At 40.1% G+C, this 22,889-nt stretch overlaps 2 protein-coding genes across 5 annotated transcripts in view; one reads left to right on the forward strand and one right to left on the reverse strand.

Annotated features, from left to right (window-relative positions):
- Positions 1 to 22,889, forward strand: part of Rngtt (RNA guanylyltransferase and 5'-phosphatase) — a 225,192-nt gene that overhangs the window by 15,563 nt on the left and 186,740 nt on the right. For all 4 annotated transcript variants that reach the window (XM_051161361.1, XM_051161353.1, XM_051161338.1 and 1 more), the window contains 6 exons: positions 3,086 to 3,189; positions 3,280 to 3,368; positions 6,818 to 6,893; positions 8,034 to 8,274; positions 14,948 to 15,057; positions 17,348 to 17,449. In XM_051161361.1, the coding sequence (XP_051017318.1) occupies positions 3,086 to 3,189; positions 3,280 to 3,368; positions 6,818 to 6,893; positions 8,034 to 8,274; positions 14,948 to 15,057; positions 17,348 to 17,449 (722 nt within the window). The remainder of the gene's footprint in view (positions 1 to 3,085; positions 3,190 to 3,279; positions 3,369 to 6,817; positions 6,894 to 8,033; positions 8,275 to 14,947; positions 15,058 to 17,347; positions 17,450 to 22,889) is intronic.
- Positions 16,643 to 17,162, reverse strand: LOC127202667 (NHP2-like protein 1). The gene has a single exon (XM_051161373.1). The coding sequence runs from the start codon at positions 17,131 to 17,133 to the stop codon at positions 16,747 to 16,749; it is 387 nt and encodes a 128-aa protein (XP_051017330.1). The 5' UTR covers positions 17,134 to 17,162; the 3' UTR covers positions 16,643 to 16,746.

Below are 22,889 nucleotides of genomic sequence, written 5' to 3' on the forward strand. Positions count from 1 at the left end.
GCACGCTTGGGAGACAAAGGCAGGGGGATCTCTGTGAGTTCAAGGCCAGCCTGGTCTACAAAGTGAGTTCAGGAGGACCAGGGTTACGCAGAGAAAACCCTGTCTCAAAAAATGAAATGAAATGAAACCAAACCAAGCAAAAACAAAAACTCAGGTGCCCATTGATGTGTCGGAATATGTCTGGGTCTTTATTCCATTGATCAGTGTGTCTGTTTTTATGCCAATACCATGCTTTTATTATACTAGCTCTGTCGTACAGTTTGACATAGAGGAAGACATTAACACCAGGATTGTTTCAGTTACCTTGTTCTTTTCTTTCCCTCCCTCCCCTTCATTTGTATGTTTGTGTGTATGTGAGTTTGCAAATGAAATTGAGGATTTTTTTTTTCCTATTTCTGTGAAAAATTGTGTTGGATCTGTAGACTGCTTTTGGTAGGATGGCCACTTTCATAATATTCTACTGATTCATAAACATGGATTTTTTTTTTCATCTTCTGATGTCTTCCTCATTTTCTTTCTTCAGTGTCATAAAATTTTAACTGTACCAGTCTTTCACTTTCTTGGTTAGAGGGTTTTTGTGAGACAGAGTTTCTCTGTGTAGCAGAGCCCTAGCTGTCCTGGACTCACTTTGTAGACCAGGCTGGCCTCCAACACACAGATCTGCCTGTCTCTGCCTCACAAGCACTGGGATTAAAGGCATACGCCACCACGCCTGGCAATATTATTTTTGAGGCTAATGAAAAAGGTACCATTCCCCTGATATCTTTCTCAGCATATTTGTCATTTGTATATAGAAAGGTTACTGGGGTGTGTGTGTGTGTGTGTGTGTGTGTGTGTGTGTGTGTGTGAGAGAGAGAGAGAGAGAGAGAGAGAGAGAGAGAGAGTGTTAATTTTGTATATTGCTTTATACTGCTACGTTATTGAAAGTGTTTATCAACAGTGAAAATTTCCTGATGGAGGGTTTAGGGTCTTTTGTGTATTCAATCATATCTTCTGTAAATGAGGGTCCTTTGACGCCCCCCTTTCCACGTGCATTACCTAGCTCTCCTTTAGCTGTCTTAGTGCTCTAGCTAGGACTTCAAGTGCTCTATGGGATGGGCGTAGAGAAAGTGAGCATCCTTGTCTTAGTCCTGATTTTAGTGGAAATGTTTTAATTTATTTATGTTGATGTTGGCTTGTTGGTATGTCATTTTTTTTTTTTTTTTTTTTTTGGTTTGTTTAATCTCCCCTAGACAGGGTTTTACTGTGTACCCCTGACTGTACTGAAGCTTGCTCTTGTAGACCAGGATACCCTTGAACTCAGAAATTGGCCTGCCTCTTCCTGGAGTACTGGCATTAAAGGTGTGCGACACCACCGCTTGGTAACCCTTATGTCCTTGTATCACTAGTTCCTCTTGAACTTTTATCTTGAAGGAATGTTGAATGTTGTCAAAGGCCTTTTCTGCATCTGATAAGGTGATCATGTAGTTTTTGTCTTTCCATTTGTTATGTGGTAGATTTACATTCATAGATTTGTACGGCCTTTGGTAGGTTCCCCAATTCAGTTTCAGTTTCCTTGGTTGTTTTTTCTTGACATTCTTCCAAATTATGTATACAAATATTTTGAATGATCTGGAGCTCAGTTCAGGCATAAATTTCTTCTCTCTTTTCCTTCTATTTTACTATATATTTTGTGAATTTTTGAATAGTGTCTCATGTGGCTTAAGCTACGAGCAAAGTTGCTGTATGACAGCTGAGGAGGAGGACCTTGTGCTGTGTGACAGCTGAGGAGGACCTTGTGCTGTGTGCAGAGCTGAGGAGGACCGTGAGATCCCATTCCTTCTGTGTCCACCTATATGTACTAGGACCTTGAAATCCCATTTCTGCTGTGTCCACCTACATGTACTAGGTTTTGGAATTGCATTAGATTATATGTGCCTCTCAATTTTATTGAAAATGAAGTTAGGATTTTAATTTATTTTTAAACCCTTATCTTGTTTCTTTCTGATATCCAGGAAGAGAAATATACGTGCAGAGGCCAGAGGTTGATGTCTGATGTCTTCCTCTGTCATTCTCCAAGTTATTTTTTTGAGACAAGGTCCTTCATTGAACCTGGAACTTGCTGATTTGGCTAGACTAGCTGGACAACAAAGCCCCGACGGTCGTCCTGTCTCCACCTCCCAGCTCGGGGATTACAGGTGTGTGCTACCACACCTGCCTTTTTATGTGGGTGCTAGGAATCCGAACTCAGGTTCTCATGCTTGCATTAGCAAGCGCTTTGCCCGCTGAGCCATCTCCTCAGCTTGGGAATTGCATATAAGAATTGCATAAGAGTCTGTTTTCATTTCCCTGCTCCATGTAGCCCTGGCTGACCTAGAACTTGCCCTGTAGTTTTTCCCCACTCTGAGTTTCCCTGGCTGACCTAGAACTCCTACTGTAGTACACTAGACTGGCCTCGAAATCAGAGTTCTGTCTACCTCTGGCTCCTGAGAACTAGAATTTAAAGGTGTGTGCTACCACGCCTGGCTTGTTTTCATTCTTTACTTTGCTTCTTTAAAAGCAGTATAGTTCTAGGCATTAGTGTATTTTCACAAAATAGAAGAATGAATTAAGTAGAAAAGGAACACACATTTGTAGCATAAATGGCTTCTTACATATTTTAAGGCTGAGATCTAGTATAGTGAGTGGACATATAGAGGGGTTGTGACTACTTTGTACCTGGGGTGATGTGTTCTGGAGCTGGAATTGTGCTCTGTCAGAATAATGCTTTCTGCTTCCAAGCTTCAGGCTTCTGAGGACCAGAGATAGATATAGAAGAAAGTGGCAAATTTTCCTTTTTGAATTCATGCTTGGAATGTTGAGAGTGGCATCTGTTTTGCTTGTACTTTCTGCCCTCCTTAGCTTAGGGTCATTTTTCTAGTGCCTGCTCAGCTCTTTATCTGGAATGCTTGGGTTCTTAGTTTAGAAGGTGCTTTCCACTGTCAGCCGTTGGGTAGCAGGGAGCGTGCAGTCTCTCCGTGGGGTGGGTGAACTCTAGTCTTGTCACCGACTCATCTTGTTTGGAATAACTACTGACTAGCAAATCTGCTTTTTTGTTTTTTTAAAGGTTAAAATGAGCCTGTTGGTGGATCTGACAAATACTTCAAGGTTCTATGACAGAAATGACATAGAAAAAGAAGGAATCAAGTATATCAAACTTCAGTGCAAAGGGTAAGGTGTAAGTTATTGATAGCGGAAGCTTTTGTTGAGCTTATGTAATCTCTTTTCAAAGCAGCTTTTTTTCCCTGTGTGTGTTCTCAGACATGGAGAATGCCCTACCACTGAAAACACTGAGACGTTTATTCGCCTGTGTGAAAGGTTTAATGAAAGAAGCCCACCTGAACTTATAGGTACGTTTGGCTTCCTTACCACAATTCCCCTGTTTTTTTGTTACAGAAATTCATGACCATACATAAGTAAAATAAAACTTCATACATAAGTAAAATGAAACTCCATAAACTCAGTAATAACCATTTTGCTGATATTTTCCTCTTTCCATTTATTTTAGTATTTAATTTTGTTATTGATTTTAATTAAATAATTGGTGTGCTTGCACGCACTTGTTTCTGTGAGTGTGTGTTTGTGGGTCAGCACAGGAGGTCTCCCACTGACGTGGAGCGCAACAGTTTGGCTGGAGTGGCTGGATTGTGAGCAGGGATTGCCTGCTTCTGTCCCCAGCGCCGGGTTAGGGATTGTGCTGTACCCGGCAAAACACTGGTGCTGGGGATCTGAACTCATGCTTGTGTGGCAGGGAATCCCTCCCCCGCTTTTGTGCATTTTTAAAGGAAATTATAGATGTCATTTAACTGAGAGTATTTTAGTATCTCTTGTTGTTAAGGAGTTTTGGTTTTTATATAATCACTATGCAGTTACTACACCAAACAGAATAGTTACAAATTCCTTAATGTCAGTTAAAACCAGTCTACTTTCAGATTTCCTCACTTAAACTATCTTTTTTAGGTTTTGGTGTTTTGGGACAGGGTGCTCACACACAGAAAAATAAAACTGTAGCAACTAGATATTTCCTGTGTACTATGAAGCACACAGAGCCATCTACATAATATTCCTGTCTAAAGTGCTAGAATGCACTAGGAAATGAATTTAATTATGTTTCTAGACTAAATTCATGGGATATACAGTAGATAAAGAAACAGTTTATAGGTTGAATATCCAAATCTAATCCAAAATGCTTTTAGACCACAAACTTTTTGAATATAGTTATGATACCACAAATAGACAATTTTACACTATGAAACTTTCTTTAAAGTTTATAAGAGTAGTTCTACAACATTACTTTTGGGCTAGGTTTATATAAAACATAAATTAGTTTCATATTTAGAAGTGAATTCAATCCCCAAAGTAAAATTTCCAAAATGGAAAAAAAAATTCAAGACATAAACCACCTCTGATCTCAAGCATTTTGTATGATCTGTGACTAAAATCATGGGAAAACAAGCAGAGATATTTAGGGTGTAGAATACTTCACAGGAAAATGACTTGTTTCTCTAAGAAATTTTGAATGGCTGAAAAAAGAGAAAACTAGAGAGACAAGATTGTTGAATGATTATTAACTCTCTCTCTGTGTGTGTGTGTGTGTGTACATGTGTCACAGTAGGTATGTGGGGGATGGTCAGATGGTAATTTACAGAAATTGGTTCTTTCCTTCAACCATTTGGATTCTGGGCATTAAGCTCAGGATAAAATTAGAATATGGCTTTGTGCCTTAGGCTGGCCTCGAACTCCCCAAACTCCTGCTTCATTCTCCTAATAGCGGGATTACTGGTGTGGAGAAGCACCCCTGGCTCCTGTGAGAGCTCATTTTGAGTCTGCATGAGAGTCAGTTGATCTGGCATAATAATGTCCATAGAACTCTTAAGTCATATTTTAAAAACTCTTGTATTTTGTTTTGTGCTTTGAGATAGGGTCTTACTGTGTATCCCAGGCTGGCCCAACCCTTTCTGCCTCAGGCTCTCAAGTGCTGGAATGAAAAGTAGAACAAAGACTCAAAACTGTTAAAATGAGTCCTTCCTGTTCCCTCCTGTCCCATGCCCTCCCTTCCCCCCTTTCTCTTTTTGCTTTCCTTCTTCTCTTCCTCCTCCGCTCTCTTCTTCTTTAGAGGGTCTCCTGTAGCCTCACTTAGCCTTAGCTTGCTGTGTAACTAAAGATGACCTTGAACTTCTCAGCCTCCTCTGATTTCCTAATGTTTATTATAGGATGATCACCATGCCCAGGAAATTGTTCTTAAATATATTATGAAAGAGGGTTTAAGAAAAATAAATATATTGTCTCTGCATTTTTTTCTTGTAAAAATTTATTTTAAAATAGTATACACCCCATGTGAAGATACACTCAGTTTCTAAAGCACTTCAAAATAGTGCACATCATTTAGTCAATCAGGTATCTGCAGTTATCTTAGTGTTTATTGCCATGAAGAGACACTATGACCCTGGCAGCGTTGAACTGGGTGTTGTGTACAGGCTGCGTGGCAGCATGCAGGCAGACATCAAGCTGAAGAGGTAGCCGAGAGTTCTGATCTGCAGGCACTGGGGAGAGAGACTCTGGGCCTGGCTTGAGTTTCTGAAACTTCTTTAGCCAGCTTCCATGGTTCAACTCACCCTCAGCATCCCTGTCTTCCATGGTCCTACTCGATGGCCCATGAAGCCCCACTAAAATCATTCAACTGCTTTTCTAATCCAAAGTCCCAAAGTTAACGTTCTTCCAGACAAAAGCATGGTCAGACCTGTCTCAGCAGTTACCCTCGTTCCTGGTACCTACTTCTGTCTTTGTCAGTGCTCTATTGCTGTGATGAGACACCATGACCACAGCAACTCTTATCAAGGAAATCATTCAATTGAGGATTACTTACAGTTCAGAGGTTTTGTCCATTGTCATCATGGCAGGAAGCATGGCAGCGTGCAGGCAGACATGGTGCTGGAGAAGGAGCTGAGAGCTCCACATCTGCATCTGCAGGCAGCAGGAGGAGAGTGACACTGGGCCTGTTTTGATCTTCTGAAACTTCAAAGCCCATCCTCATGTGACACATTTCCTGTAACAAAGCCATACCTACTCCAACAAGGCCACATGTCCTAATCCTTTCAAATAATGCCACTCCCTATGGACCAATTGGGGCCAGTTTTAATCAGATCACCACAGCAGCCAATCACTTTAGTTGATTACAGTTGATTGACTATTGTCAATTCTGATAATTTTATACACATGTTTATTTTTTGGTCTGCTTTAGACTTTCTTTCCCAATATAGTTTGATTATATTTCACATTGATCATGAGGAGAGCTGGAAAAACTGGATCAAAGTTTATGTAATATAGGAGTCTTGTATTTGTGTCTTTCCTTTTTGAATTGTGTGTTTAAAACTGAAATTCCTGATTTTTGTTTTTTGTTTTGTTATTTGAGACAGGGTTTCTCTGTGTAGCAGCTCTGGCTGTCCTGGAACAAGCTCTGTAGTCTAGGCTGCCCTCAAACTCACAGAGATCTGCCTGCCTTTACCTCCCAAGTGCTGAGGTGCATGCGGTACCTCCCAGCTAAATTCCTGAAAATTTTTAATGAAAATTTTAGACAGTAGAGAGTTTTAAACTAATAAACCATTGTATTATTTTTGAATTTCTATCTAGTGCTCAAAGTTAGATTCTAAGCAACTTAAATTGACAAACTATTAAGTTACAAGGAGTGTTTTGAGTTTTTAAAATGTATGAATACGTAGTATACTTAATAACTTTGATAACAAGTTGTCATTTTAAAGCTGTGGCATTTGAAATAATTCAAAGCTACTTTCTCTTCCAGGCGTTCACTGCACCCATGGCTTCAACCGAACTGGGTTCCTTATATGTGCCTTTTTGGTGGAGAAAATGGATTGGAGGTATATAGTCTTATTCTAGATGCATGTAGCAATTCATGATGCTTATGAGTCCTACAGGTGCTGTATTTGCTTTCCCATATTTTGCTTCTAGTGTTTGTGTTTGTATTCAGCTTTGGAAATGTCTTGTTTTCCTTGGAAAGTGGTCTTTTCTAACTGTTAAGTACTAGGAAAAGCTTTAATGCTCTATGAAGGAAGGATTACTCCATTTATACAAATCTTGTCTTTACTGAACATGTTATTTGTAAATCAAAATTTTGGGTTTTAAAGGATTAGAACCCCAGCTACCTGAAATTCCTATGAGCATAGGATATCGCTGACTGAATTTTCTTATTACTGCTCTAGGTTCGTTTATTATGTTTCTAAACCCTTTACACAGTGAGTCCTTTTTTGGCAAAACACACATCTGATTGTCTGATTTTTAGCTCTTTCATGTGCAGTGGTTGTCTACTTGGTGTCTTTTTCAGCTTTGGCCATTCGGAATGCTATGCACACTGACAGCAGGCTCGGCTAGTGGTGCCTCTCTGTCAGATGTGCGCTCTCAGTGCCGGGCCTGGGCCTCTTGGTGGGTTGATAAGCCGTTGATTTTCTTCACTTTGCTGTTCACATTTTCCTTCCTTTGATTGTTTGTTTGAGACAGGGTTTCTCTGTGTAGCCTTGGCTGTCCTGGACTTGTTTTGTAGACCAGGTTGGCCTCGAACTCACAGAGATCTGCCTGCCTCTATCTCCTGAGTGCTGGGATTAAAGGTGTGCAAAGGTTTGTGCCACCACTGCTCGGCTGTCCACATTTTCTTGACCACTGTTTTCTCATGGAGATGTTGACCTTCAATGTTTTATTATGCTTTTTTTCATTGGCTACGCATGTCTGTCATAAGGGCTCATGGCAATGTGCTTTAGACATTACAGTGTACCATATGTTAGCATGTGCCATGTATTATAGTGGCTGATATATGTTTGCCATATGTCACAGTGTACCATGTGTATGTGTTTATAGAATCAGTTTATTATTGATTGAAAGCTTTGCAGGTGAAGAAAGACTTTGTTTTATAAGCCTATTATACTTTTTGTGGTACTTTTAGTATGATTTAGTTATTGTAAGTCTACATAAATGGACACTTGTGAGAAAACTATTGTTTTCTATAGCATTGAAGCAGCAGTTGCTACGTTTGCCCAAGCCAGACCACCAGGAATCTATAAGGGTGATTATTTGAAGGAACTTTTTCGTCGCTATGGTGATATAGAAGAAGCACCACCACCACCTGTATTGCCAGATTGGTGTTTTGAGGATGATGAAGAAGAAGATGAGGATGAAGATGCCAAAAAGGACTCAGAACCAGGGTCAAGTGCTTCCTTTGGTAAAAGGAGAAAAGAACGATTAAAACTGGTAATGTTAGCAATACTACAATAATCTTTTAAATTTATTTTAAATTATATTTAATAATTTATTTTGTGGATGTGCATAGTTGAATGCCTTGGCACATCATGCTTGTGGACGTCAGAGGACAGCTTGTGGGAATCAGCTCTCTTTTCATAACATATATTTGTGGAATCTGTGGGTGAAACTCAGGTTGTCAGGCTAACTGCTAGTGCCCTTATCTGCTGAGGCAATCTGGTGGCCCTCAAATACTATAATTTTCTATGTTTTTGTTTAAACCTAGTGTGGGGTATTTGTTATATTTCTGTTATTCCCCCCTACCCCCTGTGTTCTCTCTCTCTCTCTCTCTCTCTCTCTCTCTCTCTCTCTCTCTCTGTTTTGAAAAGCCTCTGATTTTATGAAATTAATTTCGCTTCTACCTGAAACTCATTAACTAACTCCTGACACCATGAGCCAGGTGTGGTGGGGTCTCACTATGAAGCCCAGGCTGAATTCAAACTCCTAATCCTCCTGTCAAAGCCTTCTGAGTGTGGAGATAGATTATAGGCATGCCCCGCTATGTCTCACTTTTAAATATTAGCCAGGAATCAGTCTTTCAAATGTTGTCTTACAAAATTATTTATTCCTTGGGTGGAGGGGCTTTGCATATTGTGGTGGGAGTCAAAGGACAGCTTGTATGATTCATTCCTGCCAACCGTCATGTGGGCTCTGGTATTACACTCAGGTTGTTAGGCTTGCAACTTGCTGCCTGAGTAAGCTTGCAGCCCAATAGCTTTTTTCTTTTTTTTTTTTTAAAGACAAAAGCTGGAGGTAAGAAATTTCATCTTGGTTTTGTTTCTTATATAAATCAAAGAACTCTTAGATGTTAGATGGAGATTACTACTAAATACACTTAGTGTTAATAACTTAGTATATTACTTAATAACCAGTGAGAATGTTTTTATAAAATAGTCACTCATGTGTGCCTGCCTGCCAGAAGAGGGCACCAGATCTCATTATAGATCATTATGAGCCACCATGTGCCTGCTGAGAATTGAATTCAGTATCTCTGGAAGGACAGACAGGTGCTTATCATCTCTGAGCCATCTGTCCAGCCCCTCAGTTAATGGATCTATCTCCTGCTATAGGTGGTCTTTTCTTTGTACTATATACAACTTAGAAGATTTCTACTTCTTTAGTCAGCATTTCTTAATCTCCCAGGAATAAAAGTCTAATGAAGCATTAGGAGTTGGGATGTGGCTACAGCTTAGTTGGTAGAATACGTGCCAAACATGCATGAAAATTGGGATCATTCCCTAGCACTGTATAGATGGTGCATAGTGAAGCATGCTGATTCTGGGACTCAAGGGTTCAAAGCCACCCTCTGCTACATAGCTGCAGGTGAGAGTGGGATACTTGAAATCCTCTGTTTAATAAAAGGTGGTAGGGGCTGGGCGTGGTGGCGCACGCCTTTAATCCCAGCACTTGGGAGACAGAGGCAGGTGGATCGCTGTGAGTTCGAGGCCAGCCTGGTCTACAAAGTTAGTCCAGGACAGCCAAGGCTACACAGAGAAAACCCTGTCTCGAAAAAACAAAAACAAACAAACAAACAAACAAACAAAAAATGGTAGGGTGGAGATAGCACGCCTATTTGCTGCAGGGACAAGAGATGTGTTGAGAGAACTAGTGCTCTTGTACTTGTACATAGAGCTACGTGGTGTAGACCAAAGGGGAGTTAACAGAAGTGTGGAGGAAAGGAAGTATTATTTGAGTTAATTAAGGATATTGTGATTGGCCAGTAGACACTGTTGACAGTGGTTCACAAGCAGTGAGGAAAAATACCTTCCTTGATCGTTTTCTATAAATAATGGACTTTCCATTGTGTTTATATATTTCCAGCTTGAAGACCATAATGCCACTGACAAGTGTAAATTGCTTTAAAATAGAGAGCACAGTGGTGGTGGCGCACGCCTTTAATCCCAGCACTCGGGAGGCAGAGGCAGGCAGATCGCTGTGAGTTCAAGGCTAGCCTGGTCTACAAAGTTAGTCCAGGACAGCCAAGGCTACACAGAGAAACCCTGTCTTGACCCCCCAAAACAAACAAACAAACAAACAAAAAACCCAACCCCCCCAAAAAAACCCCCAAAAAACCCCACCCCATTTTTAAGGTAGTGAGATGACTCATTCAGAAATTGCTTATATAAGGCATGAGGGCTGGTGTTCTGCTCCCAGCACCGTGTGAAAAAGCCAGACACACAAAAACTCACATCAGATGTAGAAAGTGGGGCTGGAGAGATGGCCCAGCAGTTAAGAACACTTATTACTATTACAGAGGACCCAGGTTCAGTTCCCAGCATTCACGTGGCAGTTCACAACTGTTATGTAGCTCCAGTTCCAGTTCAGGGACTCTGATGCGTGGTGCACATATATGCACACAGATGAACACTCATACATATGTGAAAAAAAAAAGCCATTCATGGTAGTGATTATCTGCTTTCATGGATTCACAAGGAGTAAAGATTTCTGGACTTTGCTGGCCAGCCATTTTGTCTAAATTGGGCAAAGTCTAGGTTCAGTGACAGACCATCTCAAAAGATGAGTTGGAAGGCTGGAGAGATGGCGCAGCTGGTAAGATTTTGGCTTCTGGTCCCAGTGTAAGCTGGGTGTGTCATTGCACATTTGTAACCCAGAGCTGAGGGCAGAGGCAGATGAGTTTCTAGTGTTCATTGCCTTTCCAGCGTAACCAAATTGATGAGTTTAGATCCAATGAGAAATCATGTCTCAAAAAATAAGGTAGATAGCAGTTGAAGAAGAGAGCCATAATTCTTTTGTCCTCACATGTAGACAAACGTGCGTATATTTTATATTTAGACATACATGAACATAACTCTTATATACACATCTTGTCATCTATATACCCCTCCCCCAAATAAAGTGGGAAAAAAAGATGGGGTGATTGAAGTAAACCTCTGGCTTCTACGCCATCCTGTGGATCGAGCTCATGTCTTTAGGGCTTTTGCACCCTGAGCCATCTCACATGCTTGCTTACCCTATATGATAATGCTTTGTAAGGGAATTAAAGTATCTTTTGTTGTTGTATTTTGTTGATGCTATGACTTACACATTGGCCTGGATTTGGACATGCTCTTGTGCCCTCTGAGTGCTTCGATTAGAGTCATGTCCCACTATTGTCAGCGTTTCAGACATACTTTTAAAAAGCAACAGTAATGTTGAACATACATATTTAATAAAAATTTGAAAATAATATTTGATCTTTTGATTCTAAAAGTGTCTGATTTGCACAATGAGACACAATTTAAAAAATTATTTTTATGCCTTTGCTAGTGGAAAGAACCTTAAAAGTTGCACCAAGGGACTGATAGAGTGCTTGATTAGCATTTGCAGTGCCCTTGGGTGTGTTTCTTTCCTTTCTTTTTAAAAGCAGATTTGGTGTTTAATTAAAGATATTTTAATATGGAAACCTGATAAAGAAGCTAGAAATACACAACAGAAAAAGAAAGTATCTTCAACAACTGTTGTTGGTCTAGTTGGATGTTGGCATGTAGAAGAATGCAAATAGATTCATATTTACCACCGCTCAAAACCAAGTGGACCAAAGACCTCAGCATAAAACCAGACACAGCGAACCTGATAGAAGAGAAAGTGCGGAATAGCCTTGAATGTACTGGCACAGGAGAGAGCTTTCTGAACAGAATATCAATAGTGCAGCCACCAAGATCGACAGTTAATAAATGGAACCTCCTGAAACTGAAAAGCTTCTGTAAAACAAAGGACACTGTTAGTAGTACAAAGTCGCAGCCTAGAGAATGGCAAAAATTTTCACCAACTCTACCTAGGACAGAGGGCTAATACCCAAAATATGTAAAGAACTCAAGAAACTAGATTGTGAACAAACTAGATAATCCAATTAAACATGTGGCACAGATTTACTTATTTATTTAGTCTTCTGCCTGCGTGTATGTCTGCACTCCAGAAGAGGGCACTGGGTCTTACTATAGACAGTTGTGAGCCACTATGCAATCGCTGGGGATTGAACTCAGGAAGAACAACCAGTGCTCTTAATCTCCGAGCCGTCTCTTCAACAGAGGAATCTCAAATGGCTGAGAAACCATCAAGAAATGTTTAACATCCATAGCCATCAGGGAAATGCAAATCAAAACTGCTTTGAGATTCCATCTGATACCTGTCAGAATGGCTAAGATCAAAAACACAAGTGACATCACATGCTGGTGAGGATGTGGAGCAAGGAAAACATTTCTCCATTGTGGATGGGAATGCAAACTTACACAGCCACTATGGAAATCAGTGAGGCAGTTTCTCAGAAAATTGTGAATGGATCTACCTCAAGACCCAACCATTCATTCCACTCTTGGGCATATACCTAAATGATCTCCATCCTACCACAAAGATATTTGCTCAGCTGTGTTTTTAACAGCTTTATTCGTAATAGCCAGAAACTGGAAACCACCTAGATGACCCTCAATTGAAGGATGGATAAAGAAAATGTGGTATATTTATACAACAGAGTATTACTCAGCTGTTAAAAATGGTAACATAAAATTTGCAGTCAAGCTGCACGCTTGTAATCCAAGTACTTGGAAGCAGAATAGACAGATCAATGTGAGTTTGAGGTTAGCCTGGTCTACAAAGAGTCCAGGATAGCCAAGGCTACACAGAGAAACTGTCTCAAAAAAAAAAAAAAAAAAAAAAAAGCTTAAAAAAATTTTTTTTTCATGCTGAATGGATGGAATTAGAAAAATCATCTTGAATGATGTAACGCAGTCCCAGAAAGACAAATATGCTATATATTCACTTTTAAGTAGATATTAGCTGCAAAGTAAAAGATAACCCACAGACTCAGGTTAGTTAACAAAGAGGGCTCAAGGAGGGATGCATGAATCTCTTTGGGAAGGTGAGAAATAGGATGGATTCCATGAGTGCACTGGGGCTAATGAGGATGAGGGCAGAGATGGAGGGAGAGAGTACCAGGAAAATTGGGGGCATTTTGGGGGTGAGGTAGAAACCAAGTACAATGAGAACTCCCTGGAGTCCACAAGGGTGACCCTAGTGAAGACTCCTAGTGATGGGAGATGTGGAGCCTGATCCAGCCATCCTCTGTAGCCAGGCAAGGCTTCAGGGGAGGGGTTGGGACACCAGCCCAGCCACCTGACCTTCAACATACAATTTGCCTGCAAGATGTGCTGGGATAAAGATGGTATAGAACTTGGGGAAGTAGCCAACCAATGACTGGTCGAACTAGAGCTGGTCTACAGAGAGAGTTCAGGACAGCCAAGGTTATACAGAGAAATCGTGTCTTAGAAAAACAAACAAACAAACAAACAAACATACAAACAGAAGCAAACAAACATATAGAGATTTTAAGCATGACAGCTAAGAGAAAGAGAGGCTCTCTGGTACAAGGTATAGCTGGGCATACTTAAGATAAAAGTTTTATAGGGCTATTGACACCACTGAGTAAGCTCAGTATTATAATACAAGTCTTAAGAGTTTTGCTTTCAGATTTATTTTTATTATTTAGTTTTCAATGCTAGAAATGGCCTTATTAAATTAAAGTTCCTTTTAGACAGTCTGTCAATATATCTCATACTTATTGTGTAGCCCAGGCTGGTCTTGAACCTTGTGGTCTTCCTGTCTCATCTACCGTAGTGCTGGAATGACAGTTATGCATCACCACAGGTGACATTAGGGTTTTTAAAAAATGGTATATATTTTTTTTATGTGTATGAGTGTTTTGCCTGCATGTAGGTATGTGCACCATATGTGTGTCTAGTGCTCTTGGGGGTATGGAAAGAGTGTTGGATCTCCTGAGACTGGAGTTCCAGATAGTTGTGAGCTGCCCTTTAGGTGCTTGGAATTGAACCAGGATCCTTCTGCAAGAGCAACCAGTATTCTTAACTACTGACCCTCTCTTCAGCCCCTTCATGTGGTTTTAAAACACCAGCCTTGTTGTTGGGTCCAGGTAATGATATAACAGGAAAGCATTGGTCATCTCTGATCCTGAAGAGTTATTAGATGACGATAGATGTTGATACTGAGTTAGAGGCAAATTGTGAGAGCTCTGTCTGCTGGAAAGATTTAGAGCTCCTGGGGACCTGGCAGTGATGCATATATGAATGAACTTGGAAAGTTTTTCCTCTTCTCAAGTGGCTTGCTTGCCAAGTCTTGGCCAGAAGGTTGAACTTTGCAACTTGTAGACCAGATTTTCTTATTCTTTAATGACATTATCAGCTAGAGTTGTTATGTAGTTTTCTTGATACTGATGCCAGCAGCCCTCTGATGTGTCTAAACTAATTTAGCATACATTTAGACTAATGTTTTTGTTTTTAAAAGTATAAAAACCAAAGCCCAGAAGATTTTTATAGATGTTCTTGGAGTACATGTTTTCTTTAGCTTTGAGACAGGGTCTTTATATATACATATATGCAAGTAGCCTTAGAATCATAACCTTTTTGCCTGCGCCCCTCTATACATGATGGGTTATAGGTGTCACTAGTACAGCAGGTGGAACAGACCATTTATGTTTAATGTGAGTTTTCTTAGGTTTGTAAAAATAAACTAATTTATTTATTCCTTTTATATACATTTGTCCTTTAATTAGATTGTGTGTATATATTTATACACATATTCATTGTTATTATTTTCTTGTCTCTTTTCTTTAAAGGGTGCTATTTTCTTGGAAGGCATAACTGTTAAAGGCGTAACTCAAGTAACAACTCAACCAAAGTTAGGAGAGGTACAGCAGAAATGTCATCAGTTCTGTGGCTGGGAAGGGTAAGGAATATTTTCAAGCTTTAAATAAAACTTAATTTTTATGTGTAAAATTAAAAGTATGGGCTTTCTGTGCCCTCGCTAGCTCCCAAATAATGACACAGAGATATATTAAATTTATTAACAAGCTTTACGCACTATAGCTGGGCAGATACTGATGTAGTCCAACTTGACCAGGCTGGCCTGGCCTACTTCCCAGCCATGTGCCCCATTAACCTGCCAACTGGTCTCGCCTTGGTTGCTCCTGCTCCAGTCCTGTCTTCATGGAGACTCCCATGGCAACCTCTCATGGTGACCTTCTTCTCGCCTGCTCTCCTCTCCACCTGGGACCCTCCTCTTAGGATTGCAAGTTCTGCCTCAACTTTCCTGCCCAGCCATAGGGTGTTCAGCTCTTTAATAACCAATGAGAGATGATGGAGAACAATTTTTACACAACATAAAGCAGGAGATGCTGCAGTAGTGACAGTGCCCACGGATTGCATCCAGAGCTTCGGGTACGGAAGCATTTGAATGCACAGTGCACACACCATCCCCTTTTAGTTCAGTAAAGGCTTTTTCCTCTTACAATAATAGACTATATACCATAAGAACAATTACGAGAACTACAATGTTCAGTCTACTTACATCTCGCAGTTCTTGGAGAAAGAACTTTACTACCTATCCTATCATGATGAGTTCAAAGTTCTGTACTCAAATAATTTTCTATCATAACTTGCATTTATCAACAAAAATTATCTTATTAGACCTTAAAACATTTTTTTAAACCCTAAACAACTTAAGCTTAATTGTGCGCCTATAACTAACTTGTCTTCAACTCCAGCAGAGACCTGAGAAGGATAAATATTGCTCGAGTAGATAGGAAGTGTAGAGCAAGCAGCTTCCAAAACTACAGAATGGCAGAGACAGCCGGCTGCCTGGACAGTCACCCAGGGTTTCTGTACAGTGTTGGGGCGTCATCTTCTGCTGTTTGGCCCAGTGTATGACAGACATTTTTGTGGTGCAGGATTTATGAAAGACTGCCTACCTTATATTGGCAAAGTTCGGCAGTTGACTTCCCTGTGTCCCAATTTGTCTGGTTTGTACAGCATGCTCTCTGCAGTTGAGGCAAGGGCAGATTATTGTCCAATGGCTGTCTTGCCGTATTAGAAGCAAACTCCCTATGGAAGTTCTTCAGTGCCTCTCATCTTCTTTAAAGTAGGATGGGGTGCTGCTAGGAGCAGACATGTCTCAGTGTTAAAAAATTCATTTATTAAATGCCAGTATTTAAATACCACATTCTCTAGATCTGAGGTTTTTGAAGACCATCTGTCTATAGTATATCCAAATAGGCAAATGTTGATTGTGTCTTTTTATTATCTGATTAACTCTGAAAACATCTGCAGGAGGCTAAAATGTCATAAAAGTGCTAATCTTTTTTCACCTCCTGAGACTGTGGCTCTCGCTGTCCTGAAACTCACTCTGTAGACCAGGCTGGCCTCACACTCAGGCATCTACTGCCTCTGCTTTCCCCAGTGCTGGGATTAAAGACACCGACCACTATGCCCACCTGAGAGTGATAATCTTTTGTTAGAACTTTTTTTTTTTTGTAGTACAATATTTATAATAGAAACTGGCTGAAAACACTACATGCTAACAGACAATATGATACACAGATAGGGTGGGAGTAGACAGGAAAGGGCAGAGGCCACAGGCCTATACCAAAAGCCTTTCAATAGACTGCTGAGTGGACTGGATCGGCTGCTTTAGCTGAGAGCCTTCTTTGATGGTAACAGAACAGGCGATGACAGGCCTGGAGATGCCACAGGCCCGTCCCAAAGCCAGCTTGGAGCGCACAAATACATAGGGGACATTCTTGTCTTCACACAGCAGTGGGAGGGGCAGGATGATCTCCAAGGGCTCGGCGTCTGCTGCCATCACAATGAACTCAGAGATGCCTCTGTTGAGTGTTTTGGTGGCTTCATTGGCTCGTTTCCGAAGCTGCTTGTAGTTGCATGACTGCTGAACAAGGTCCAGCAGCTTCTTGGTGAGGTGGCCATCTGCCAGGGGATAGGCCTTCGGGTTCACATCGGCTTCCGTCATGGCTGTGCTGCGCCGGCCTCGCCGCGACCCCGAGCACAGCCCACCTCGGACAGACTCTTTTGTTAGAACTTTTGTGATAGCTGATGCTGTTCCATTTGAAATTAATCTCATGATAGGAAGAACATTGTGATCAACATGAGCTATTTGAGATTGGTGTGATACAAGGTTGCGTTAAAAGTATTGTAGCCATGACAGATAATGTTCTTTCCTTAAGGTCTGGGTTCCCTGGCGCACAGCCTGTTTCCATGGACAAGCAAAATATTAGACTTTTAGAGCAGAAGCCATATAAAGTAAGCTGGAAAGCAGACGGAACTCGGTAAGTTCGACTACTAAAATACAATTTCACAACTCTAGTGCTTGAGGAATATTACGTTGATAGGGAATATGTGTGCTCCTCAGAGTGTGAGTTTCTGACTTGAATGGCAAAATTAATGTTTCAGAAATTATATAGCTTTCATTTTATTGGCATTCTAAGCTGTGTAATTAGTTTTAGTTCATTCTGATGAATTTTTAGCTTCAGAGTTCTGTTAGTTATATATAAATCTATATGAAATATTTTTGTTTTAGTTTTTTGAGACAGAATTTTACTTTGTAGCCTAGGTTAGCCTCAAGCATACTGAACCTGCAGCAGTCTTCTTGCCTCACCTTCCGAAATGCTGGGATTACAGGTATGAGGCATCAGACCTGGCTTATACCAGTGTATAGAAAGAACATTTGATACTTTGGGATTATAGGCATGTGCCACCATGCACCACCATGTCCGCATTTGGGATCTCTTTTTATTATTTTTATTTCATAATTTAGTTGTCAGTTGGATCTTCCTTCATTCCGTTGTTCTTATGTAAGCAAATATGTTTAGTAAAAATTTAGGGCTCATGGATGTAGTCACTTGGTACAGTACCTGCCTAGCATGAGGTAAGCCCTGAGCTCAGTTCTTAGCACTGATTAAAATTGGCTGTGGTGGCATAATCCTGTAACCCCAACATTTGGGAGGTGGTGGCTAGAGGCTCAGAAGTTCAAGGTCATCCTCAACTATATAACAAGTTCAAGGCCAAGTTGAAGGGTTATAGGAGACCTTGCCACAACATAAACCCCACAGACACTAACTTAACTTTATTTACAAAGCAGTAGGCCACCGTTGTCTTTTGGGTCATAGTTTGCCAACCTATGACTGAATACATTCTTTTGAAAAGACTTTGTTGTTGCTTTTAAAGTTAGGATCTCTGTAGCCCTGGCTGGTCTGGAACTTACTATATATAGACCAGGCTAGCCTGGACTTGTGGCTATTCTCCTACCTCTGTTCCCCCATTTCTGGGATTACAAACGTGACCCTAGTTTTTAAATTTTTTAATTAAAAAATTATTTGTTTTTATGTGTATGCTATTGTCTTGGTCAGGTTTCTATTACTGTGATAAAATACCCAAGACCCAAAGCAATTTGGGGAGTAAAGGTTTTTTTTTTTTTTTTTTTGCTTGTTTTCCTTTTTAAGATCAGCGTGAAGGGGAGTCAAGACAGGAACTTGGGGCCAAGAACTGAGGCAGAGTCCATTGAGGATGACTTCTCACTGGCTTGCTCCTCCTCATGGCTCACTCAGCCTACTTTCTTATACCATCGAGGACCACCTGTCCAGGGGTGGCTCTGCTCAGTGAGCTGGGCCCGTCAGCATCAATTACTAATCAAGAAAATGCCCAACAGGCTTGTGCACAGGCTGATCTTATGAATGCATTTTCTCTGCTCAGATGAGTCTAGCTTGTGCCAAGTGGGGAAAAAACTAGCCAGGACATGTGTGCTAGCACAAGTGTGCAGCATGGGTGTGCAGGAACCTCCAGAGGTTGGAAGAAGGTGTCAGCTCTTCTAGGCCTAGCATTATGAGCTGCTATGTAGGTCCTCGGAACTGAACTCAGGCCCTTTACAAAGAGCAGTAGGGTCTCTTAGCTGCTGAGTCATCTCTCCAGCCCTTAAAATGTCATTTACTAAATGAGTATTTCAAAGGCAAATAGACCTGATTTTCCTCATTAACAATCATGTCCTGCTCCTTGGTTTTAACATGTTATTCAGTGTCTGGTTTATGCTACATGTGCTGTATTTAGTGGTCCTTGATCATCCTGATACATGAAGAAAATAATTATAGTATGCTCCCACGGATTCTGAATTTGCTGCTGTAATTGGTTTTGTACAGAACAGTGTAATTACCCCAGGTAGTTAGTAGTTTTCTTAGCTACCTTGAATAGGTATCTTACCAATAATGCTTGCAAGTGATGCTTATGCTTACGACTGGAGCTAAATGTTCAGACGGGAATGATGTGGACAAGGTAATGATACTCTAGAATTGTCTCCCATTTAGTCAATAATACTAAAGATGTCTTTGGGATAATTTTCAGTGATCCACAAACGATCTTTTATATTATGTAGAAATAGAATGACTGAGTCAAATTATAGTTAATTTGCCATCTGTACATACTTTTATATTTTTCCACCTAGCTGTTTTTGACAGGGTTTCTCTGTGTAACCTTGGCTGTCCTGGAACTCACTCTATAGACCAGGCTGACCTCGAACTTGGAGATCCACCTGCCTCTGCCTCCCAAGTGCTGGGATTAAAGGTGTGCACCAGCATGCCCAGTTTGACCTAGCTCATTTTTAGTTATATTTGAGGCAAGACATCAGATCTGCTTAGCCCTAGTTTCTTTCTGGTAGTATAGTCTGAGTTTGTTTTTTGTTTTTTGTTTTTTGTTTTTTGTTTTTGTTTTTTTTTGGTTTTTTGTTTTTGTTTTTTTTCCAGGTATCATGAAACCCTTTAGGATAATAATTATGCATTTTTGTAGGAGGGTTTTACTTAATTAAAAAGAAAAAGCAAGTTTAAATTTAGTAGGCCTGGGTTGGCTCTGATAGCACACTTTTGTGAGAAGCACTATAGTTTCCTAGTTGAATCTGACTTTAATTTTGATAGTTTGATAGTCACTACCCTAATGCTCAGGCTAAAGTCACTGCCTAGCATGACAAAGCTATGATTTGACCCCTAACAACAAAATAAGTAAGTAAATAAATAAATATATGTTTTGTTACCTCAGGATGATGAGTACAAGCTTAGAACCTTTTCAGTTCATAATATAGTAAGTCACAAATCATTGGCAAAAAACATCCAACTCTATTATTTTAATTTTCTTACCAGCTGCCTCTGAATAACTGCATCTTCATCAGTGCTATTGATGACAAACAAACTTAGGACTCAGAATTATAAAACTGTATGACCTTTGGAGTAAAAGCTAGAATTTGCAAGCAAGCATTTAGTCTTTAATTCTATTTCTCAGTTCTGAATAGAGAAACCTCTTTGAAAGCATTTAAAACAAACATAAATCAGATGTTTTGTTTTTGTTTTTCGAGACAGGGTTTCTCTGTGTAGCCTTGGCTGTCCTGGACTTACTTTGTAAGACCAGGCTGGCCTCGAACTCAGAGCAGTCCGCCTGCCCCTGCCTTTCCAGTGCTGGGATTAAAGGCGACACCGCCGCCAGGCCAGACTTTTTATTCCACATCTAGAACTAATTTAGAACTCATCAGATGTGCCACACATACAGCAACACCCTAATTGAGATTTTTTTAGATGCCTATATTCCTGCAAATTTGAGTGTGAAGACACTTTAAAAAACTCTGTTTTTGGGGCTGGAGAGTTGGCTCAGTGGTTAAGAGCACTGTCTGCTCTTCCAAAGGACCTGTGTTCAATTCCCAGCACCCACATGGCAGCTCACAACTATCTGTAATTCTAATTCCAAGGGATCTGACACCTAAAATATAATTAGATATATAAATATAATTAAATAAGTCATTTAACAAACCCTCTGTTTTGGCTAATATTTCTGAGCTTTATTTTTAAGATAGACTAGTCAGATGTACCAAATATCTGAAAACAGAAAAGATAGGATTAAGGCCTTGAATTTATCTCTCTTCTCTCATGTCATTGGATGCTTATTCAAGCTTTGCCTTATACTAGAGAATGTGCTAGGTTTGCTGTTCTTTGAAAATGGTTAGAATTAAATTATATAATATGACTTTTGTTTAATTAATTTATTTATTTTTGTGGTGCTGGGCATATAACCAGGGCCTCATATATATTAGGCATATGTTGTACTACTGGTTTATAGCCTAGCTTTTGCAGCTTGCTTTTTATGTGAACATGGATATTTTCTGTTGATATAACATGTTAAACAAAAAACCTCTGATTGCTTAGGGCCTGGAGAGATGGCTTAGAGGTTAAGAGCACCAGATGCTCTTCCAGGTGACAGAGGTTCACTTCCTAGCACTCACTTGTAATTCACAACTGTCTGGAACTCTAGCTCCAGGGGATCTGACGTCTACTTGTGGCCTCTGAGGGCTTCTGCATATTCATGTGAGCACACACACACTGAGACACAAAATAAATAGATCTTTTAAAGCTGGTGGTGTACACCTTTAATCCCAGTACTTTAGAGGGCTTGAGGGTGGGCTTTAATCTCAGCATGGGGGTTGGGGGTAGAGGGGGAGAGGCAGGCAGATTCTGTGAGCTTGAGGACAGCCTAGTCTATAGAGTGAGTTCCAGGACAGCCAAAACTACACAAAAACCCTGTCTTCAAAACAAAACAAAAACCAAGAACCTCACCCCCATCCCCCAACTAACCAACCAAAGAAACCCAGTAGAACAACAACAAACCAAAACCCCGATTGCTGCCATGATGTGTATCTTGAGGTATTGGGGCGGGGTTACCATTTTTTTTTTTTTTTGTTATAATTAACTATACTTATTTCTTTATACCTGTCTTTGTATAGATTATGATAAAAGTAGTATTACTTAGATGACAAGTATGGTAATATGTGCTTCTCTGAAGGTTGTTATATTTCTAAGGCTGTCCAGGGGTGCCTGCTTCATTTCTCATTTCATCACCTAACTAGCAATTAGAGCAAGTACCCAATTTGACAATTGAAAAATGAACTCTTTTCCTATAAACAAAGCCAAATTTCACTGACATAAATACTTGTAAAACTAAAAGCTAATTATTTATATTATTGCTTTAATTTGTACTTTTTAAATAGCAGCATGGCTACACAGTGTTCATTATAAATTTTAGTTGTATCTCTCAACAGTCAAGACTGGTAACATTTACTGGCTACTTACTTGGCACTAGGCATTTTTCTAAGTACTTTATGCAGAACATTTCCTTTAATTCTTACAACTGTAACACAGTTACTGTTACCATCTCAGTCTATAACTTTGGAGAGTGAAACATAGAAAGGGAGGCAACTTTTCTGAGGCCACACAAGTATAGTAAGCAGCAAGCGTGGGTCTGGAATGCAGACAGGACTTTTACTACTACCCGGTCATGTAAATGGTTTTGCTCTTGGTGGTGCTGGGAGTTGAATCTAGGGTCTCATTACATGTGAGCTCTGCTGCAGTGTCTCCCACATGCCAAGTGATGTCTTCATTATTAAAAATATTTTTTGGCTATATTTATTTTCATTTATTACTTTTTGATAATGTCTTGTTTATAAAACCTCAGGTAGAGGAAGCTTCCCGTGAAGATGTTTGTATAATCTCTTAGGATAAATTGTGTTAAGGATTGAGTGTTTGTTCCTTCACACATTACTTAGTCTTTCTGCCTGCGCCGTTTCCTTATTTTTCGGATCCTCCATGTAAATGAGAAATAATAACTACTTTTCTATTATAAATAGGCTGTAGGAAAACCTTGTTGACTTTTTGTTTTGTTTTGCTTTTTTGTTTTTGTTTTTTT

The sequence above is a fragment of the Acomys russatus genome, chromosome 2, assembly GCF_903995435.1.
Source record: "Acomys russatus chromosome 2, mAcoRus1.1, whole genome shotgun sequence".
Taxonomy (NCBI): domain Eukaryota; kingdom Metazoa; phylum Chordata; class Mammalia; order Rodentia; family Muridae; genus Acomys; species Acomys russatus.